The sequence below is a fragment of the Zootoca vivipara genome, chromosome 1 (assembly GCF_963506605.1).
Source record: "Zootoca vivipara chromosome 1, rZooViv1.1, whole genome shotgun sequence".
Classification (NCBI taxonomy): domain Eukaryota; kingdom Metazoa; phylum Chordata; class Lepidosauria; order Squamata; family Lacertidae; genus Zootoca; species Zootoca vivipara.
Window position 1 is genome coordinate 129,023,932 of NC_083276.1, and position 20,738 is coordinate 129,044,669.

General features: G+C 42.4%; 1 protein-coding gene across 1 annotated transcript in view; it reads left to right on the forward strand.

Moving 5' to 3' along the window:
* Nucleotides 1-20,738, forward strand: part of UNC80 (unc-80 homolog, NALCN channel complex subunit) — a 133,878-nt gene that overhangs the window by 93,265 nt on the left and 19,875 nt on the right. Inside the window, exons 52-60 of the mRNA XM_060282245.1 lie at nucleotides 37-255; nucleotides 2,448-2,648; nucleotides 6,150-6,273; nucleotides 10,436-10,561; nucleotides 13,373-13,496; nucleotides 14,762-14,968; nucleotides 17,368-17,552; nucleotides 19,212-19,377; nucleotides 20,310-20,489. Coding sequence (XP_060138228.1) covers nucleotides 37-255; nucleotides 2,448-2,648; nucleotides 6,150-6,273; nucleotides 10,436-10,561; nucleotides 13,373-13,496; nucleotides 14,762-14,968; nucleotides 17,368-17,552; nucleotides 19,212-19,377; nucleotides 20,310-20,489 — 1,532 coding nt within the window. The remainder of the gene's footprint in view (nucleotides 1-36; nucleotides 256-2,447; nucleotides 2,649-6,149; nucleotides 6,274-10,435; nucleotides 10,562-13,372; nucleotides 13,497-14,761; nucleotides 14,969-17,367; nucleotides 17,553-19,211; nucleotides 19,378-20,309; nucleotides 20,490-20,738) is intronic.

Consider the following 20,738-nt stretch of genomic DNA (forward strand, 5'->3'; position numbering starts at 1 on the left):
TGTTTGCACCTTCACATTCTGCATCTTTCCCTTCAGGGAAAACCTTCACTTGCTGGAGGAAGGCCAAGGCATTCAGCGTGAGGAGCTGGATGAACGCATTGCTAGGGAGGAGTTCAGGAGACCCCGTGAGTCCCTGTTGAATATCTGTACTGAGTTCTATAAACACTGTGGCCCCAGACTGAAGATTTTGCAGAACCTAGCTGGAGAGCCCAGAGTGACTTCCTTAGAGCTGCTGGATGTAAAGTCTCATATGAGGTATTATTTTAATAATACATTAAGTATATATCTGAAATATGTATGGTATGTATATGAAATATATAGAAGTATATATTCAAGTATATATATGAAATATGTAAAACATATATCAAACTGTTGAAGCCTATATGGTAATATATTGCAGGAACTTTATTTAATGTTATCACAACACCTTTATGGAGAATCCTAAAGCTTTTGACAATAGACTAACAGCATAACACTAAACCAAACCATGGCTAAGCATAAACGTGTGTGTGTGCGTTGCTCATCCCTTGGTCCTGCCGCTGCTGCACAACCTGGAGCTAGGCCATAGTTTGGCTTTGTGTTACACCCAGACTTGTTAAATTGCAAGCTCCTTGTATTGTTTTAGCTGAAACCTTTAGCCCCACCTAAAGTATGATGTTGAGCTCTGGGTTAGCCTAGAGAAGGGAAGATTAAAGGGAGGCAGTATAGGCATGCAGAAGAAGGAGCAGGCTTGTCCTCTGTTGTTCTGGGGGCAGGATTTGAACCTGTGGGTTGAAATTTACAAGAAACATTTAGCATTAAAAGCTCAGCTAGAGTTGGTAGTTCATAAGGGAAAACCATGTGGAATTAGTAAGATGTATTTATCAAAAATAACAGGTTATCACAGCTCAGTTTATTAAGCCTAAGTATGTACACAAGCCTCCTGCTTGTGCATAGAGCCTATTTGCCCCTTCTGTCATGTGACCCATAATAAAACAAGGAAACTACTAATTAACCTTCGTGTCCGCTGTTGTCTGAAGTAGGAAATTGTATACTATCGTTGCAACAAGCCAGGTGGTTAATACATCAAGTGCAAACTATTTTAATATCCTGGCTTTTACTGACGCTGTTAACCATAGTTTTCCATTTTGGAAACTATGATTATTTAGAGGCTTCCTGTTTTAATTGCAGCTCATGGCAAAGGGCTTACAAGTTCAGGCAAACAGCTGGTGCATATCTTAGCTTATATAGCTATCTTATATAGCTATCTATATCTCCATCAAATCTGGCATCCATGTTTAGCACTTATTTGTTATTTCAGGGGAAGAGAGCCTTTGGCTTTGTTACTTGTAATCCTTGGGTAGTTGATCTGTGCATTTTTGGATCCTACATGTGGTTGCTTTATAGCTGTTTTTACATCTACAGGATGGAGTTGAAGAGGTTTCTCACTTTCTTCATGACCTGCTGATACATTGTTCCTCAATATATGCTATTGATTTATGAGTTTTTAAGTTGTGTCTCCAGTTGAATTAGTGTAATACTGTACTTACCTTGGTTGTGGAAACAAAGAGCTGCTTCTATTGTGGTTGAGGTTCCTCATGTAAACATTTTAAAAGCAAGTTCTCTCAGTGATTGCAGCTTCATGAAAGTTTGGTCTGTGTATTTTAACAGCTTCACTTAGTTTTTTATGAATATAAAGAACTAAAACCGAAGAAAATGGTTTTGAAAAATAATACAAAGACATGCATAAGACATTTTCTTGCTGAGCCACTCAGACAGTGTCTGGAGCAAAGCGAAACTGATGGCACACTCATAGGTTTAAGTCTCTTAAATTTTTCTGTTCCTTTAGTTTTGCCATGGAGTGTTGCAGTGGTGGCCAGCCCATTGCCCAAAGCCATTCTCTGCAGCCCACCAAACGTCAGAGAGTTCTACTCACCTTTCACTACTGCCCATCAACTGGGCTCTGGGGGGTAGGTAGCATGGGGGAAGGTAGTGATCTTCTGTGCATTGGCAAGGATCACTGTCCCGTGCTTTTATCTCCCCACCTCGATTGTGCCCCCCAACCACAAACAGCTAGGCTTGGGAAAAGCACAATTAAATGGGGCGATGTGTCCTCAGGGAGGCATCTCCCTGTGTTTCTATCCATCCATGTGCTGTATGTGCACGCATGTGTAACTGAGTGCTGATGTCTCTGTGTTAATCTGTATTGGCACGGCAGGTTCTGGTCATGCCTATGGGCTTGTGCCCCTCCACTTCCACCCCATCCCCACCTGTAACCCACAGGGCCAAAATGGTGACTCACTTCTGGCTCACTGTGAGCCTCAAGTGTGCTGGAAGTTGAGTTCTTGGATCACTTAACATTCTTTTGAATGGGGTGTATTTTCCCACTGTGCAGTGGTTGTGGCTCTCTACAAAGGGGCTCACTTGGTGGAATCTGAGATTTCCCTCTTAACGAGCAGTAATTTTAGGTTGGCAGAAATTGCACATTCCCTTCTGAAGCTGGCACCTTACGACACCCAGACGATGGAGAGCCGTGGGCTCCGGCGATACATCATGGAGATGCTGCCCATCACTGACTGGACAGCCGAGGCAGTGAGGCCGGCCTTAATCCTCATCTTAAAGCGATTGGATCGTATGTTCAATAAAATTCACAAGATGCCTACTTTGAGGTGAGCATGTGTGACGGAAACCTACTGGGGTCCGTTTCTGTTGTTGCAAGCCTTGAAGGAAGGGTATGTCATTTTATTGACAGTGTTTTGCTGCACTGAACTCTCACAGCAAAAAATAAATAAATGTATTTCTCCTGTTGTTGTATAGGCATGTGGCCACATTTTTGAGACAACAATAGAGGAAATGCATCTTTTATGGCGAACCATAGCAGAACTGGTAAAAATAGGGCATCCGCCACAAAACAGGTGCCCAGGAATAATAATTTTGTTGGTTTTGTCATTTCTAAAATCTCATGAGATTATCCTCAGAGATTTTAAGAATGACGCATGTGTAATATAAATGCTATAGGACTGTGAATGTGTTTTGTTGTAACCCTGTCTGTAACTGTATTAAAATGAACTTAAATGGAGGATTCTAAACTTTCTGGAGCTTAAAAAGCCATACGAAAAGTCTTATTTTGCATAGTCAAAGAAAAATGAGGTCGTTTCAGAAGTCATTGAGACAGGGCCGGTGCACACTTCCTCTAGTCCTACTCCTTTCCCCCGGGAAAAATAACTCTTTAGCACTCAGATGGAGCAAACGGCAATCATGGTTTTCTCCAGATTGATGTTTGCACTGATTTAGCGCTAAAGAGCGGTTTTTCCCTGGGAAAGGAGTGGGGCAAGGCGGAAACTGCTCAGCCCCATGCTTTCTAGGCATGGGACAGGCAGAAGTGTGGATGAGCTCCCTCAGTGCTGTTTTTCCTGCATGGTATTCTAGCATGTTTTAGCTACATCAGCAAACATATGGCTCAGATTAGTCATTTGAGTGTGAGAACATATTGGATCTTGAAACATGTTGCCTGGATATCTATTTAGGTAAAAGACTTGTGTGAGAAAAGGCATGGAAAAGACATGGAAAAGCTATGGGGATGTCCCAAAAAAATATTTAACAAAGTGGGATCCAGTCCACAAAGTTGTATGCCCCAATACATTTGCTAGTCTTTAACGTATCATGCAACGAGTTTCTTCCCAGAAAAAGTAATTTGAAACTAGGCTAAAGTTGTATAAATTTGATTTAATGTTTCTTATCTGCATGGGCAAATATCCATATCAAGACTGTCCAAATTCATCTTCCCAATGAGATGAAATAAACTAAGTTAAACATTATTTTCCTCCATATTCCTGTAACCATTGTGTATCAAAAAGATGTTGTTAATGGAAACTGAATTGTATTTTTATGTGTGCTCCATCCCAAACTATTATTTTGTTTTCCAAATATTACCAGTTTTTTTTATAAAAAAAATATTGTTTCTTCATTTTTTAAGCACTAAGGAGTACCCTAGGGACTTGAATGTTGAATTCCCTTCCTGCTCTCCGAGAGCGACATTGTGTCAGGAAGACAAGCTAATTCTGCTTGTGAAGTTTTTCTGATTGGAACCTTGGAAAGTCCACTTGTTATAATTATACCTTGTCATAGGAAAAGTCAGGATGCAAAGGAGTTTGGCCACTACTTCCCAACTTTATAAACCATGGTTGGGGTTGAGCATTCCTCTCTTACCCGCCTCCCCCTCGGTCATCTGCCATCTTTGATGCTTCATTCTTGTCTTGTGTTAAGCCATAGTTGTCCGCTACATCTGAACTGGAGAACTCTGGTTTAATCACAGAATCAAGTCCTTATCATAGTTCCTGGTCACTACTATTCTCCATGGTTTTCTTCCAGTTGCTTCCGTGATGCACACAATTGCATCTTGGGAGATTCTACTTTTCCAGTTTAGTCCATTGGCAAATATCTCTGTTTTACATTTCCTGAAATCATCTTGATGTGGAAATGGCACCTACGTTATTGAATTCCTAAATAAATATGAAGATTCCAAGTCTGCTGATGTCATTTTCAAGACATGGACATGATAGTGAATCTAGCTACTGGTGAATGAAGATTAGGGTTGCGATATATAACAGCTTAGAAAGGTTGATGGTGCTAATCTTTTAATGTCATTGGAACGTTCATCAGATACAGATTTGTTTTTGAATTTAGAATAGTGCAAATTTTAAATACACCTATAAAATTTAGCCAGTCTTACTAAAATCCACCTTGTTTTCAGGAAGTGTGCTACATTGCTCATCCATGAAGAAACCACAAATACTTCCCAAAATGCTTTTCCATATTGTAATCACTGTGACTATTCATAATTAAATACACATGAGCAACAATTGTTGTTTAGGTATTCATTAAGTAGTGGAAATTCCATGCTGCTCTTTGATCTTATAGAATCATAGAATTGTAGAGTTGGAAGGGACCCTCAGGATCATCTAGTCCTGTGGTTCCCAACGTGGGCACACGTCCCACAGGGGGGCAATTTGATTTTTAAGGGGGGCAATTCAAGAATAAGTTGTTAACAGTGAATGGTCTCTTAGGCTTCCTCTACATGAATAGGAGTTCACTTTTTGAATAATAAGAATTATATGTCAATTGGGGGGATCAGGATTTTAGAGATGCTTAGGTGCCGCATGGCCAGAAAAGGTTGGGAATCACTGATCGAGTCTACCCCCCCCCCTTCAATGCAGGATTATGCAGCTGTCCCATATAAGGATGAAACATGAAACCTTGGCATTATCAGCACCATGCTGAAACCAACTGAGCTATCTTACATTCATGTGCAACAGAACATGGATGTTCAGAGCACAGTCGTACCTTGGTTTTTGAACAGCTTAGTTCTCGAACATTCTGGCTCCTGAACGCCGCAAACCCAGAAGTGACTGTTTTGGTTTGTGAACTATTTTTGGAAGCCGAAAGTCTGATGGGGCTTCAGTGGCTTCTGATTGGCTGCAGGAGCTTCCTGCAGCCAATCTGAAGCCACGCTTTGGTCTCCAAACGTTTTGGAAGTCAAACAAACTTCTGGAACAGATTCCGTTTGACTTTCAAGGTATGACTGTACTAGAACTGTTGGATTCTACTTCAGATTTCAAAACACCCATCTGGTGTTTTATTCCTGATGGGCAAATTCAGAATACGCTTCTCCATAGAGATTTGAAGCAGCAATCAGTCTACATTTTGGGAGAATATATATCCTTTGAAATCAGTGGAGGAGAAGCATACTATTGCCATTTGTAGCATGTCTATTTAAAACAAATTCACAGGACACCATGTCGTTAGTTTATTGGATATATTGTTTCACTGCAAACTTGTCTAAGTGGTTTACAGTAAAGGTTTAAAACCAACTTTACTCATCATACACACCAATTCTCACCCCTTTCGTTTGTTGATCTGAATATTTTTCTATCGTTTGTTGAGTCTCATGGCAACACCTCTTTGCTGTAGGTCCAGTTTCTTCTGCAGTACTTTCTGTGCTTCCCTGATTTCTGACTAGTGTAGATAAAATGCACATGTGGTAATGCAAATTTTCGCCATCTGAGATGCCCTTGTCTTAAACATCCCTCAGAGTCCCTTTTTCTCAGTCACCTTGTGCAGGGTTTCTGGGTGGAGCCAGATGCCTAACGCCACCTACTGTTGTGTTCCAGGCGACAGGTTGAGTGGGAGCCTGCCAGCAGTTTGATTGAAGGGGTTTGTTTGACACTTCAGAGGCAGCCAATCATATCGTTCCTGCCTCACCTTAGGTCACTGATCAATGTCTGTGTCAATCTGGTGAGTAACCAACATTCCAATCTCCTGCACATCTGCCAGACTTCCTTCTGTGGTAGAGATTCCCCGTTTCCTGTCCCAGTCCTACTCATGGAAATAAGTTATTTAACTGACACTAGAAATAGTGGAGTTCATTTTTAAAGTGGTGCATGGGGAGCTAATGGGGAGGAAGCCCATAGCCTAAGCCCAGTGACTGGTTTTTGCTGCTTTCCATGCACCATTTTGAAAATCCATTCCTGCATGTTGCGCCGAGAGCTGAGGGCTGCAAGTTGGAGAGTGGTGGATACTGCACACACCTGGTAGAGGAGTTGGAAGGGGATGGGGGAAGCTGGAAACATACTCAGTCTCAAGTTGTTGAAAGACAACATTTTTTATTGCTCTGCAAAAGGGCATAAGCAATTGACTAGATGAATTACTAAACTAAATTTGCTTTGCCATTTGTAATGTCCCTGGTCTAAAGTAACTTCTAGATTTTCTTGTGCAATGTTCAGATCCTTCTGCCCCTTTATCAGGATGAAAGAGAAATTCAGTTTGGTTCACATTTTAATGCAAGCCTACCTAATTTGCACTTCCTGAAATAATCAAAACAAAACACAACTATCCCTCAAAGTATTCCCTACTCCGAATTTTGCATTGCAGTTCTCCAAATAAAATGCATACAAAATACATCTATTGGGGAGAAATGTGCATTAAAATGCATTTAGCGGTGAAAATAACCTACAAAGATGCTTTATATTGGGGAAAATGCTTGCAAAAATGTGCATAATAGCAGAAATGTATACAGAAATGGTGAATAAATATTTGTGATGACGTTTTTAAAAGCCAAGTCAGAAACTGAAGCAGAAATCTGCCAAACTGAATTTAAGAGTAGAAAAATTAGAACCTGGGAGAAACTAAAATGGACATTTTTATCCATTTCTACTTCGGAATATGGTGTTGCTGTGTGTTTTGTATATTTAGATTGCATTAGGGAACACCTAAATAGAAGGATTTGAGATGAGGAAGTTAACGTGCATAGAGCCACTGGAACAAGTCTGTGGACTTTGCAATAACAGACAATTCTATTTCAGATCTTGACAGTTCCTATACTTAGTTCTTTGAACTAAACTGGAATTAAACTATCACAAGGTTTCATTCAAGTTAAGAATTTATGCAAATCCTGGACTTCTGCCATGTTAATGGGGATCATTGCTCCAGACAAGCATTCACAAACAATGCTTGATCCATCAATGATGTAAAGAAAACTATAATTTGAAATATATAACTTGTAACACAGGAAACACTTTAGAGAGTGGAGTATGTTAGCATTTATCTGCCTGTTTATCTGGTACTGCAAAGCATTTTGCACCAAACCTTCCTTCTCCATACAGCACAATAAAAGTAGACTTAGGGAATCATATCCGCAAGATATATGGATAGAGAGTTTCAAAAGGGAAATAGATGCATTGTTGTTGTTTAGTCGTGTCCGACTCTTCGTGACCCCATGGACCATAGCACGCCAGGCACTCCTGTCTTCCACTGCCTCCCGTAGTTTGGTCAAACTCATGTTCGTAGCTTCGAGAACACTGTCCAACCATCTTGTCCTCTGTCGTCCCCTTCTCCTAGTGCCCTCCATCTTTCCCAACATCAGGGTCTTTTCCAAGGATTCTTCTCTTCTCATGAGGTGGCCAAAGTATTGGAGCCTCAGCTTCACGATCTGTCCTTCCAGGGAGCACTCAGGGCTGATTTCCTTAAGAATGGATAGGTTTGATCTTCTAGCAGTCCATGGGACTCTCAAGAGTCTCCTCCAGCACCATAATTCAAAAGCATCAATTCTTCGGCGATCAGCCTTCTTTATGGTCCAGCTCTCACTTCCATACATCACTACTGGGAAAACCATAGCTTTAACTATACGGACCTTTGTCGGCAAGGTGATGTCTCTGCTTTTTAAGATGCTGTCTAGGTTTGTCATTGCTTTTCTCCCAAGAAGCAGGCGTCTTTTAATTTCGTGACTGCTGTCACCATCTGCAGTGATCAAGGAGCCCAAGAAAGTAAAATCTCTCACTGCCTCCATTTCTTCCCCTTCTATTTGCCAGGAGGTGATGGGACCAGTGGCCATGATCTTGGTTTTTTTGATGTTGAGCTTCAGACCATATTTTGCGCTCTCCTCTTTCACCCTCATTAAAAGGTTCTTTAATTCCTCCTCACTTTCTGCCATCAAGGTTGTGTCATCTGCATATCTGAGGTTGTTGATATTTCTTCCGGCAATCTTAATTCCTGCTTGGGATTCATCTAGTCCAGCCTTTCGCATGATGAATTCTGCATATAAGTTAAATAAGCAGGGAGACAATATACAACCTTGTCGTACTCCTTTCCCAATTTTGAACCAATCAGTTGTTCCATATCCAGTTCTAACTGTAGCTTCTTGTCCCACATAGAGATTTCTCAGGAGACAGATGAGGTGATCAGGCACTCCCATTTCTTTAAGAACTTGCCATAGTTTGCTGTGGTCAACACAGTCAAAGGCTTTTGCATAGTCAATGAAGCAGAAGTAGACGTTTTTCTGGAACTCTCTAGCTTTCTCCATAATCCAGCGCATGTTTGCTATTTGGTCTCTGGTTCCTCTGCCCTTTCGAAATCCAGCTTGCACTTCTGGGAGTTCTCGGTCCACATACTGCCTAAGCCTGCCTTGTAGAATTTTAAGCATAACCTTGCTAGCGTGTGAAATGAGGGCAATTGTGCGGTAGTTGGAGCATTCTTTGGCACTGCCCTTCTTTGGAATTGGGATGTAGACTGATCTTCTCCAATCCTCTGGCCATTGCTGAGTTTTCCAAACTTGCTGGCATATTGGGTGTAGCACCTTAACAACATCATCTTTTAAAATTTTAAAATTTTAAATAGTTCAGCTGGAAAATAGATGCATTAATGGAGGACATTTATGGATATTAGTAATAATGGCGAAATTGAACTTCCATGTTCAGAGATAATGATACAGTTGTTGAAGGACACACAGTGGAAAGGACTGTTGCCTTTGTGCACTGTCTGTGAGTTGGCTGGGCAACTGTTGTAAACAGATTACTGGACTAAATGGACCCTTGGTTTGATCCAGCCTTTGACTGGACTTAACCATTCAGGGTTCCTTTACCTAATCCTGAATGGTCCTGTTATGTCCCACATTGCTTGGAAGTTATCAGAGCTTATTTGATCAGCCACTGGAATTTCTACTTTCCCAAGTGGTTGGAAATACCGCTTTTATTTCTGAACAGTGGGTGCTGGAGACATTTGCAATCTTTTCTATAATCTGTTTACTTACAAGTTTACAAGTTGAAGTAGAGCCAAGCAAGGTGACTATTAGTCCTTCAAGCAATATTTATCCAGCATCACAACATATTAGCAAGAATCCTGTGTCAGCCATAAACTTCTTAGGGAACTTCTAGCAAGAACTCAGGACACCTTCAAATTGCTTAGAACAAATGTTTAACTGCATCTAGAGAGATAGCTTGGAGTAGCCACTGGATGCAAGTGTAATAAGTATTGTATTCTTAACTAACAGACGCAAAGCTGAACAAAACCCTCTGAGAGGGGTTCGGTTTTTTTAACCTCAAACCATGCTAGCAACATTATTCATTCTAAATAAAAATATTTTGCAGGCATAGATTTTAAACAGTTCAACCCCCCTCAAGATTTAACCTTTGAAGTAATAGGTTACAGGAGAGTCTGAACATTGTATAAAAACCAGTCTAGGTCAGACTCAGGACATTACCATGACATAATAAGGGAACAGCTCAAGCCAACTAGAAACACTGTGATTTCAGTACCTTTTGCTATTGAGTACGGTTAGCTACATGGCATACCCTCCAACCCCTCCTCCTTCTACCAGTACAGTGCTGGTTTTTCAGGGCTAGTACTGGGTACATTCTTAAATGTACTGGTTTCCCCTGTGCCTTCTGACCAAACCCTCTGGTTAACCCTGTAGCAGTCCCTGTTCCTCCCCACCCACTTCCTGCTAGAACCACTCCTTTTCCTTACTGGCCCCAGCTACCGCAAGACACTGTGGCGGACTCATAATCACAGAGCAACCCCAGTCTTGCGCTACCTGAAGTGTTTACCTCACCAACATTGGAGGGTATGGCATGGATGGAATTGCAATAGTTGGTCATGGTGCTGTGCTGTGTTTGTATTGCAGGTGATGGGAGTAGTAGGACCTTCCAGTGTGGCCGATGGATTGCCCCTTCTTCATCTCAGCCCTTATCTCTCGCCACCTCTACCCTTCAGCACAGCTGTTGTCCGGCTTGTAGCATTGCAGATTCAGGTGTGACTGCCTTGCCTGTTCATCAGGCTTTGCTTATCATGTGGTTGAGACACCAACTCATTGGTGCTCTTGTTTTCTGCGAAAGCTGGGCAAAAACTGTGAAGCAAAACGAGAATTTCCCACCCAACAAATATGTTAAAAGTTTGGAATGCCACGGCATTTAGCAATTGTCCAGATCCTCGGTGGGTACCAGTTTAGCACAGCCCCATTGAAGTCACATTGGGACTATGCAGGTTTAAACCAACCGAAGAGCTGACACAAATGGTAGTTGTACTTCTCATGACGGATAGATAGATAACCATTGTTACTTTTTAGGCTTAGAATAAGAACAAAAGAGGTGAAGAAGTTCAGGACTTGTATAGGTCATGGGTATGTAAGCTTTGAAATTTAAAAAATCTCTCGCACTATCTGAAATGACTAAATCAATGTACGCTGATGATGTCTTTTTTTTTTTTGCAATACGAGGACCAGCTATTTTGCCACTGAAAATTCCTGCGTAATTTCAAACTTTGCATTGACACCTCACAAACTGTTATTAGTTGAATGAAAGATTGGTTATGACTTTTTTGAAGTTCACATAAGGCATTCCTTTCTTTTCCAAAGTGTAGATTCTTAGATTAATTATTTCTGTCCAACTGTATTGCACTATTTTTGTTGTTATAGGACATTTGGGTAAACTGAACCTTAATTCAAATAACAGTGTGATGAGACTACAGAAAGTATAAATGCATAGAGTAATTTTTATACTAATCATCAAATACTATATTTAACTATCCTTAATATTGGAAATGTAATAGTTGTGTGCAGTGTGTTGTCTCACAAAATGCAAGCTGTGTGCTCAGGCTAGATGAGAGTGTCATGATAAAAGGGGTGGGGTGGGAGGAAAAAAGAACCGAAGCACAGACTTAGAGAAATTGAAGCATATGTGTGACTAAAGAAAGATGTCAGTAGTGTATTTTGATTGAGAGTGGGGTCAGCTTTGGAAAAGTCGTGTATAGTGTTTTAAATAAATACATTAACAGACTGGAGGGGGGAGAGCTAATATAATACATTCAGTTTAGCTAGAAGTAGTCATGTCAGTCTGTGGCAGCAGATGTATGCACCTTCAAACATGTTTCTTGTTTTAGCCACGTACTCTTAGGAAATAATTTTGTAGTTCTAAGATTATATAGATATTGAATTTTCAAACACACACACACAGCCATTTCACAGTTAATATGTTTCAGATGGAGTTGGTACCTGTTTATCTATTACTATTAAGTTGCAGCCGTGTTGGAAATCCATCATTTTAAGATTCAAGTTGTTTAGAGAGTCCTTTCATTTCACATTCAAATACTATGTGTGTATAGGCTCCAAGATTTGCCTTGTATCTGTGCATTTTTTTTAAATTCCAAACTCTCTCTGAGTCACTGTGTTCACTCCACTTTGATCTGTGTTTTGGGTTCTGAGCTGCTCTGTGTGCAATAAAGGTCTGTGGTTCCCCTGTTCTCTGTAATGGGAAACCTAACAATGGGCATACCTTTCCCCCCTCTTGGCCAAAGTAGATTAAATTGACAGGCACAGGACCCTCCAGAGTAGATTAAGCCTGACAAATTGCAGGCAAATAAGTCCAGGTGCTTTTTATGAGGAAAATTAAAGGGATTCATTTTCCTCCATAATCCCTTAATTGGGAGTGTGATATTGTTTCTGTCTTAGCTTAAAAGAATTAGGAAGTGTGTATTCTTGCTCACACATATTTAAAAACTTTAAAGTCATACACCAGCTTCTCTTTGGGGTGGTGGTTTTTTGTCTTCTGATAGGCCTTTACAGGTCTCCAATGTCTTACAATTCTGCCTGTGAAGTCCTGAAGAGCTCTGTTGTAGTGCTGAAGCAGAGCAATGGACTTTTTTTAAAAAAGTGTTTAAATAAAAAAAAAATCCTCCACTGCTGTGCTTCAACAACATCAAAATTCAGACCTCTATAGTGCGCTGCAGACAACATTCCAGAAGGCCTCACTTATTGCAAAGCCCATGAACCTAGAAAAAAAGAAATACATTATAGGCAATACAGCACAGAAGAGCGCAGAAGCAGAATAACAGAGTGACATGACTTTGTGGGGGCTCCTCTCTGACTCAGGGAGGTGTTGACATCATGCTTTGACTTTGAAGGGGGGAGATCCCTGAAACACCCTAATTCACCTCATCATTCAGCTCTCACACAAAGCCTCTGCACACCCCTAAGTACAATTCACACCTAAGATGTAAGTATTGAAGAACTTAAAGTTTCAAACCTTCCTCAAATTGTGCTCTCAATATGCTTTGGACTGTAACTCCCATCACTGCAGGAAGCACAGACTCCATTCACCACAGCAGCATTCAGCTGTGCTGGCTGGGACGAATGGGAGTTGTAGTCCTCCTAATATTTATTTATTTATTTATTTATTCATTCATTCATTCATTCATTCATTCATACCCCAGATTGGACAAAGCTGCTTCAGCTTCATGTAGTTTTTGTCACTGGCTAAGCCTTCCTGTTTCCAGAGTGTCAGGACACAATTACTGCTGTTCATCTTTGGCATTTGGCAGATCAAGCCTCAGGATCAAGCAAAACAATATGGGGCTAAACTCCAGATTTAAATTCAAGAGATTATGCTGAAACTGGAATTTGAGCCTTTCGTAGATGTCATCCAAGCTGGTGAACTCACCCAGATGTGGACACACAGGGCATTGTGTAAACAAAGTGTTGATGGATCCTTTTTTTTTTTTTACTATACTTCAACCCCTATAATCTACCAGTACGGTATTTTAATTCTTTTTTATTATTACTGCACAGGCTTTGAAAGAAGATTTCCCCCTAAGCCACGTGATCTCTCCATTCACCAATCAGGAGAGAAGGGAAGGAATGCTTTTAAATCTACTGATTCCATTTGTGCTCACAGTAGGATCAGGAAGCAAAGGTCTGATTAACAGAAAGATTCTTCTGTTTCCCCCTCCCTGCTGCCTCTCCGAACCAGCAAATGTCTGTGCATCCGTCCACCTCTCTGTTTCTTCTTCTGCTATGAGTGTCCTTTCAGTGGTGTGTTGTCAGTTGGGCTTGTAGGGGATAAACAAAAGGAAAGGGGTGTTTTGTCCTTTCATTTCAGCTGTGTTTTCTGAATTCACTCTTTGACAGAGGAGCTCCTCTTTTTGAGATCAATGAATGACAGAGTATCCTGGCAGAGCAAAAGCAAAAACCAAACACCCCACTTATGTGTAAGAAAGAAATGGAACCAAACTAGAAAGCCCACACAGCTTCCACTTAAGCTACTCTTCACTGAATTCCATGCCACTTGAGTGGTTCAAACTCTGCTTTTCAGATTATAGTTAATTCAGTATGACTGATTATTTTCCAAAGGACTCATTCACCTGAGCAAATTGTTCTGCCACACAATCTCAGCTTGGGGGCAACAACTGTTCAATCTTGAGCTTATCAAGGGTTGCTGTCCTTGCCTTGGGGCAGTGGTTCTCAAAGGGTGTGGCAGGAAGACAATCAAACAAATATTTAAACATATCAGTGTAGTATAGTACAGTATCAAAATAATATTTTTTATTTGCAGAATATGGCTAGATATATTTTCAGAATGAGAGCAAGAGCAACAAGTGATACTACAAGCTCCCACCTCTCATAGAGTTTGTATGCATACTTAAGGTACATATGTAAGAGGCTCATATTTTGGGAATGATTCATGTTCTTACGTAGCTGCATTGTTTTATACTTTCTGGATGTCCCGTGACTGTATTATAAAGTAGTTGTGCTCTTTGTTATCAATCAAGCCCTGCTAGGAGTCATTTCTTTTTGTTTTCCAATATTCAGTGTGGCATGAGCATATTTTTATCCTGAAAGTGTAGCCCAGAAAAAAAATGTTGAGAACCACTGCCTTGGGGTTAGTAATGAAACAGGGAGAATGTCCCTTCCCCTGGTCATATCAACCCTAGTGGGAACCTGTCCTTAAATGTCAAAGGACAGTGAGAGGGTGGGGAAAGTGCAAGTAAGCATAAACATCATGTTGGTTAAAATTAGGTGCTGTGTTGTAGAATAACTCTGACTTTTGCTTGCAGGAGGAGAAGGTAGAGGGGGACCAGTTGGGTGTGCGGAATGTTCATATTGCATCAATGGTGCTGAACCTGTTTGGTGAGTCAGCTCCTGACCTGCTCTATGTCTTTTCCCTTTGGTGTCATGCAGACAGCCCTTGGCTGGAGCAGCCAGAGGTCCTCCTCCTGCTCCAGACAGTCATTAACATTTTGCTGCCACCTCGCATCATCAGCACTTCCCGCAGTAAGAACTTTATGCTGGAGAGCTCTCCTGCCCACTGCTCCACCCCTGGGGACGCAGGGAAGGACTTGCGCAAGGAAGGGCTAGCCGAATCCACTAGCCAGGCAGCCTACCTGGGTGAGTGAAAGCTTCTGCCTGCCAGAGCCGAAACGAAAAGAAAGAAAGAAAATAAAGGAAACCAAGAGTTGGTGCATGCATGCTTTTCTATCGTGTCATCAATATCTCTATTGATTTTATGTGAGATTTCATCATTTGACATCTTAACACTTGATGACTCACAGCTGAACATGTAAACTGCTTCCACTGAAGAGCATCATGTTTGAGGTGACATTTGAATGATCTAAAACAGGAACGTCCAACTCCCAATAGACTGCGATCTACTAACAGTATTAAAAAACTAGCAGTGATCTACCCAAAGTTTTTGAGCTTTTTTTTGGAAAGCCCAAGTTGTGGAGCTTTTTGGAGAAAGCCAATGTTGTTGTTTTTGGTTTTTTTGCTTTTGTCTAAGGAGATCACTAGGAGGGGCAGAGATCAACCAGGATCTATCAGGAACACCCTGTGATCTACCAGTAGATCACGATCTACCTGTTGGACATGCCTGATCTAAAAGCTCTGGCTTGGATCCTAAGTAAAGTCAAACTAAGGAGGTTCATGGGAGAAAAGTTTACTTTCTCTGGTTGGCTTGCAGGAGGTCTGCAGAACACAGTAGGTAACCCCACTCCCTAACAGCTAAGGGGAGCCAGGGGCATGTGGCCTAAACTGCAGTTACTTACAGGCAGCTCCCAAGTTTGGGTGCCTGGTAAGCTGCTCATTCTCCTTGTTTCTAGCACACATTACTTTCTGCAGTTTATTTTGTACTCGTCTCTTCACCACACCCTTTCCCTTAATTTATATTGTTTCTTTTCTGATATTTTGGGAGAACAGGAAGGGCTCTACCTCATTTGTCTTCTCTGCTTCTCTCTTTTCTATCCCATTCTGTTGTTATAATTTTTCAAACAGTGCAGATGTAAGCATGTAAATCTTCAGAGCCTGGAAACAGGAGACATTTGGAGACTCCTGCAGGTTGTGCTGGCATGGGCGGGTTCAAACCAAACACCCTAAAAAGGGAAACCACAGCCTTTTTCATCTCCCCTGGGAGAGGGACCACTGGACCAAAGGTTCATGTAGCCTGTGTGTGGTGCTGCAAGCACCAATGTAATCTCCATTTGAGTCTCTTAGGACTATTTCATTAAGACTGTCCTCACTTGAGGTACTCTCTCTTGTGGTTATTAATGCCAGTCTGAAGAGATTTCCAGATTGGAGGCCCTGTCTATCAAGTCCAACATGGTGCCTTTGAGGAAGACAGAGTAGTACTAGGGCCTAAACCTTCCTAATACCAATCCTCTTTTTCACAAATCTCAAGAGCTTGCCCTACCTTCTTTCTGTCCTAATTCTTCTCCCAACCCTCTCAGTGGGCCTGACACAAGCTGGACATCAGAGATGTCTTAAAGATTTACATCCAAAGAACCTGCCAATTCAGCAGAGCAGAATGTCTGTTTGCACCTTCTAGCCCCTTGACCTTGACAAGGTGGGTTCAGGCCATGGCTGCTTAATGTTATAGCCCATCCTACCAGGACCAGCTAGCATTTTCCACTAATGCTCTGTTGGACGAGATTTGCAGTGGACTTCTGCTAGACACTGTGAGATTGATAAGCAGAAGTAACTTTTGTCAGTAGGGTGCTCAGCCACCTGAACCTCCTGATTGGCCTTGCAGTCCTGTATGCCAGTCACAGGTAAGAACGCTGGGCCAGTCATGTTCCTTCTGGTGAGGCTCAGAAGGTCTCCAGCCCCTCCCTCTTATTTTGATCAGGAGGATGTTTCTCATAGAGGGGCTTCTGCACATTTACCTCAGTTTGGCTGACATATTGCACCTTCCAGGCCACAGAGGGTGTTTTTTTCTTCTTGGTTTGTCTTCATATTCTCTCCTCCTTCTTCCTTTCTGCTTCCTTCTACCTGCTTCGTCTTAAGCTCAGCCACAGAGGGAAATCTGGAAGAGGATCCTTGGAAGCTGCTATGACTGCAATATAAATCACATGCCATCTTCTGGGTGGTGTGGATGTGTGTTCAACCTGTTATATTCTGGAGGCCTTTTGCATGCCCACCAGAAAGGACAAAAGAAGAGCACTGCTTGATCAGGTCCAGCATCCAGTTCTTAGTGCCCAGCCAGACAACTGTGGGGAGCTCACAAGTGGGGCCTGTTTGCACTCCCCCCCCCTCTCTGGGGGCATCAGGAGCTCTGCTGAACAAAGTAGAAGGCTGCAGCTGGTGGAGGAGGGAAGAGGAAACAAATTATTTTTTCTGAATTTATGACTAGGCTAAAAGTCAGAGTAAGAATTATAATCAATAAACAACATTTTGTCTGCTTTCTGGTGAAGAGCTTGAAGCTGATGAAGAAAAGGCTTTGGGCACACTAACGTTTATGCATGTATTGTCACCACATAGAACTTTAATTCTTCTGACATTTGTTTTGCTTTTAGCTTTGAAGGTGATCCTTGTCTGTTTTGAGCGTCAGCTTGGCAGCCAATGGTATTGGCTAAGCCTGCAGGTCAAAGAGATGGCTTTGCGAAAAGTAGGAGGGCTTGCCCTGTGGGATTTCATAGATTTTATTGTTCGAACCCGAATTCCCATCTTTGTGCTTCTTCGACCCTTCATTCAGTGCAAGGTAAAGCTATTTCTAATGTTAATCACCATTTCCTTGTGAAATGACATTGATAAACCAGATCTTTTGGGGGGGGGGCGGGGAGAGGAGAGAGGAATGCTTTGTTGTAGTAGCACTCTCAAAAGTGAGAGTGTATTCTTTGGAAACAAAACAGCCTTGAGTACACCTGTTGTTTGCCTCAAAGGAAGAACAGGAAACATTTCAAAGGTGTTAGAATCATAGAATCATAGAGTTGGAAGAGACCACAAGGGCCATCCAGTCCAACCCCCTGCCAAGCAGGAAACACCATCAAAGCATTCTTGACATATGCCTGTCAAGCCTCTGCTTAAAGACCTCCAAAGAAGGAGACTCCACCACACTCCTTGGTAGCAAATTCCACTGCCGAACAGCTCTTACTGTCAGGAAGTTCTTCCTAATGTTTAGGTGGAATCTTCTTTCTTGAAGTTTGAATCCATTGCTCCGTGTCCGCTTCTCTGGAGCATTGCTCTGTGTCCGCTTCTCTGGAGCAGCAGAAAACAATCTTTCTCCCTCCTCCATATGACATCCTTTCATATATTTGAACATGGCTATCATATCACCCCTTAACCTTCTCTTCTCCAGGTGTTGATTCTCTAGACCAGGCATCCCCAAACTTTGGCCCTCCAGATGTTTTGGACTACAATTCCCATCATCCCTGACCACTAGTCCTGTTAGCTAGGGATCATGGGAGTTATAGGCCAAAACATTTGGAGGGCCACAGTTTGGGGATGCCTGCTCTAGACCAAGGGCAGTCAACCTTTTTATACCTACTACCCACTAATGCATCTTTCTTGATGGTAAAATTTCCTTACCGCCCACCAGTGCTAGATGGAAGGAGGATTCAGCTTGTGCCGTAGAACCCCCTACTGCCCACCTAGAATCCTGAAACGCCCACTAGTTGGCGATAGGGACCAGGTTGACAACCCCTGCTCTAGACCAAGGGTTTTCAACCAGTGTGCCATGGCACCCTAGGGTGCCTTGAATGATGGTCAGAGATGCAGCAGGCAACACTGGCCTCTGTCCCTCTTTCCTTCCCTCCGTCTTCTGATGCCCTCTTGCATCTCTGCCTCCCCAAGGCTTGCACAGCTGTTTGTTGTAGCAGCCCTGGCTACAAGCTTTCCAGGCAAATGGTGCCTCTGGGGCTGGCCAGATGGTGCCTCTGGGGCTGGTTGTTAGGAGCTGAGGCGGTGTTAGAGTAAGCAAGCAAGTGAGGGAGCCCAGTCAGCCAGTCCACCAGACCTTGCTGCTGGGAATGGATGGACAAGTGGGAGGCCAGGCAGTGACCCCTGTATGGTCTCAAGCAGAGGGCTAATAAGCCCTGTTACCTAAGATCCTTTCAAGTGACAAGCTTAGAATTGAAACTGAGGCTTATGCAGGCAAAGTGGGCATTCTGCCCTTGAGCTATGGCTCCTCTAAATTTTGAAACAGTATTTTGATGGTGTTTCTTATTTTTATAAATATAAACTTTATAAACTTATAAATATAAACAAAACCAAAAGGTATTACAAAAAACAGAACTGGCGTTACAAAACCGAACCGATATCTTTGTTTAGTGTTATGAGGGTCACTTGCAGAATCACTGAGAGTGTTGACTTAAAACTAACTGGTTTGGTTTTTGTTCTTCCTGACCACCCTCACCCCCAGTTGCTAGCCCAGCCAGCTGAGAATCATGAAGAAATGACTGCTCGACAGCACATTGCTGACCAGTTGGAGCGGCGCTTCATCCCACGCCCTCTCTGCAAGAGCTCTCTCATTGCGGAATTCAACAATGAGCTAAAGATCCTCAAGGAGGCTGTGCATAGTGGGTCAGGTGAGGAGATTGATGAATAAAAGCCAGTTGAGGAAAGATGCACCTCAGATAAGAACATAGTACACTAATCATCACTTAACCAACAGCACAATGCTTTAAACCACCTATCACTTCTAAAACTGAAATTGGAAAGGATCAATAATTTAACTTTTTAAAGCTTTTGTAAAATGTTACATTGGCATCCCTTAAGGTTGAAGTCCTGCAAAGAAATACCGGTAATTGCCACCTGAATGGTGGTGAGACAATATCTTCTAAATATATAAGGTAAAGGTAAAGGGACCCCTGACCATTAGGTCCAGTCGTGACCGACTCTGGGGTTGCGCGCTCATCTCGCATTATTGGCCGAGGGAGCCGGCGTATAGCTTCCAGGTCATGTGACCAGCATGACAAAGCCGCTTCTGGCAAACCAGAGCAGCGCACGGAAACGCCGTTTACCTTCCCGCTGTAGCGGTTCCTATTTATCTACTTGCATTTTGACGTGCTTTCGAACTGCTAGGTTGGCAGGAGCTGGGACCAAGCAACGGGAGCTCACCCCGTCACAGGGATTCAAACCGCCAACCTTCTGATCAGCAAGCCCTAGGCTCAGTGGTTTAACCACAGCGCCACCTGGGTATATACTGTAGTGTAATTGAAAACCAGTGACTACCACTGGTGCCCATCAAATATGGTGAGATAAATGTCTTACATGACGTTTATTCAATCAGTCTCAGGGAAGTGCTTCTTGTAACTTAATAGTATCATGGAATTAAAGTAAGTACTTTAGGAAAGCTTCTCTTTACATTGCCTGAACTTCCAATGGCTCAGAATCTGCAGATCACTGACCCTCCTCCTTTCGTTCCTGCTGTGGAAAAGAATTAAGTCTTGCCAACTTTCATTTTAATGAACATAAGCTTCATTTCCCTGCCTCTTTTCCCCCACCTTAATTTGTTCAGCCTACCAAGGTAAGACTTCTATCAGCACTGCAGGCACCTCTACCTCTGCATACCGACTGAGTCTCGCCACGATGTCGCGCTCCAACACTGGCACTGGAACTGTCTGGGAACAGGATAGTGAGCCTTCCCAACAAGCTTCCCAGGATACTTTAAGCCGGACAGATGAGGAAGATGAAGAAAGTAAGTACCCACCGTTGTAGAGGTGATGTGGCAGCAGGTCTGTTTCTTTAAATCCGGATCCACTGCAGTCATCTAAAAAGCCAGGGGCAGAGGGAGATACACTGGGAGGTGTGCACAATCCTTCCCCTGAGTTGAAGCATTTTTACTCCCAGAGCAGTTTATATAAGATCAAGAAAAAGAAGTCATTACAGTGGTACCTCGGTTTACAAACAGTCCCGTTTACGAATGCCTCCGTTTACATCCGGGTTC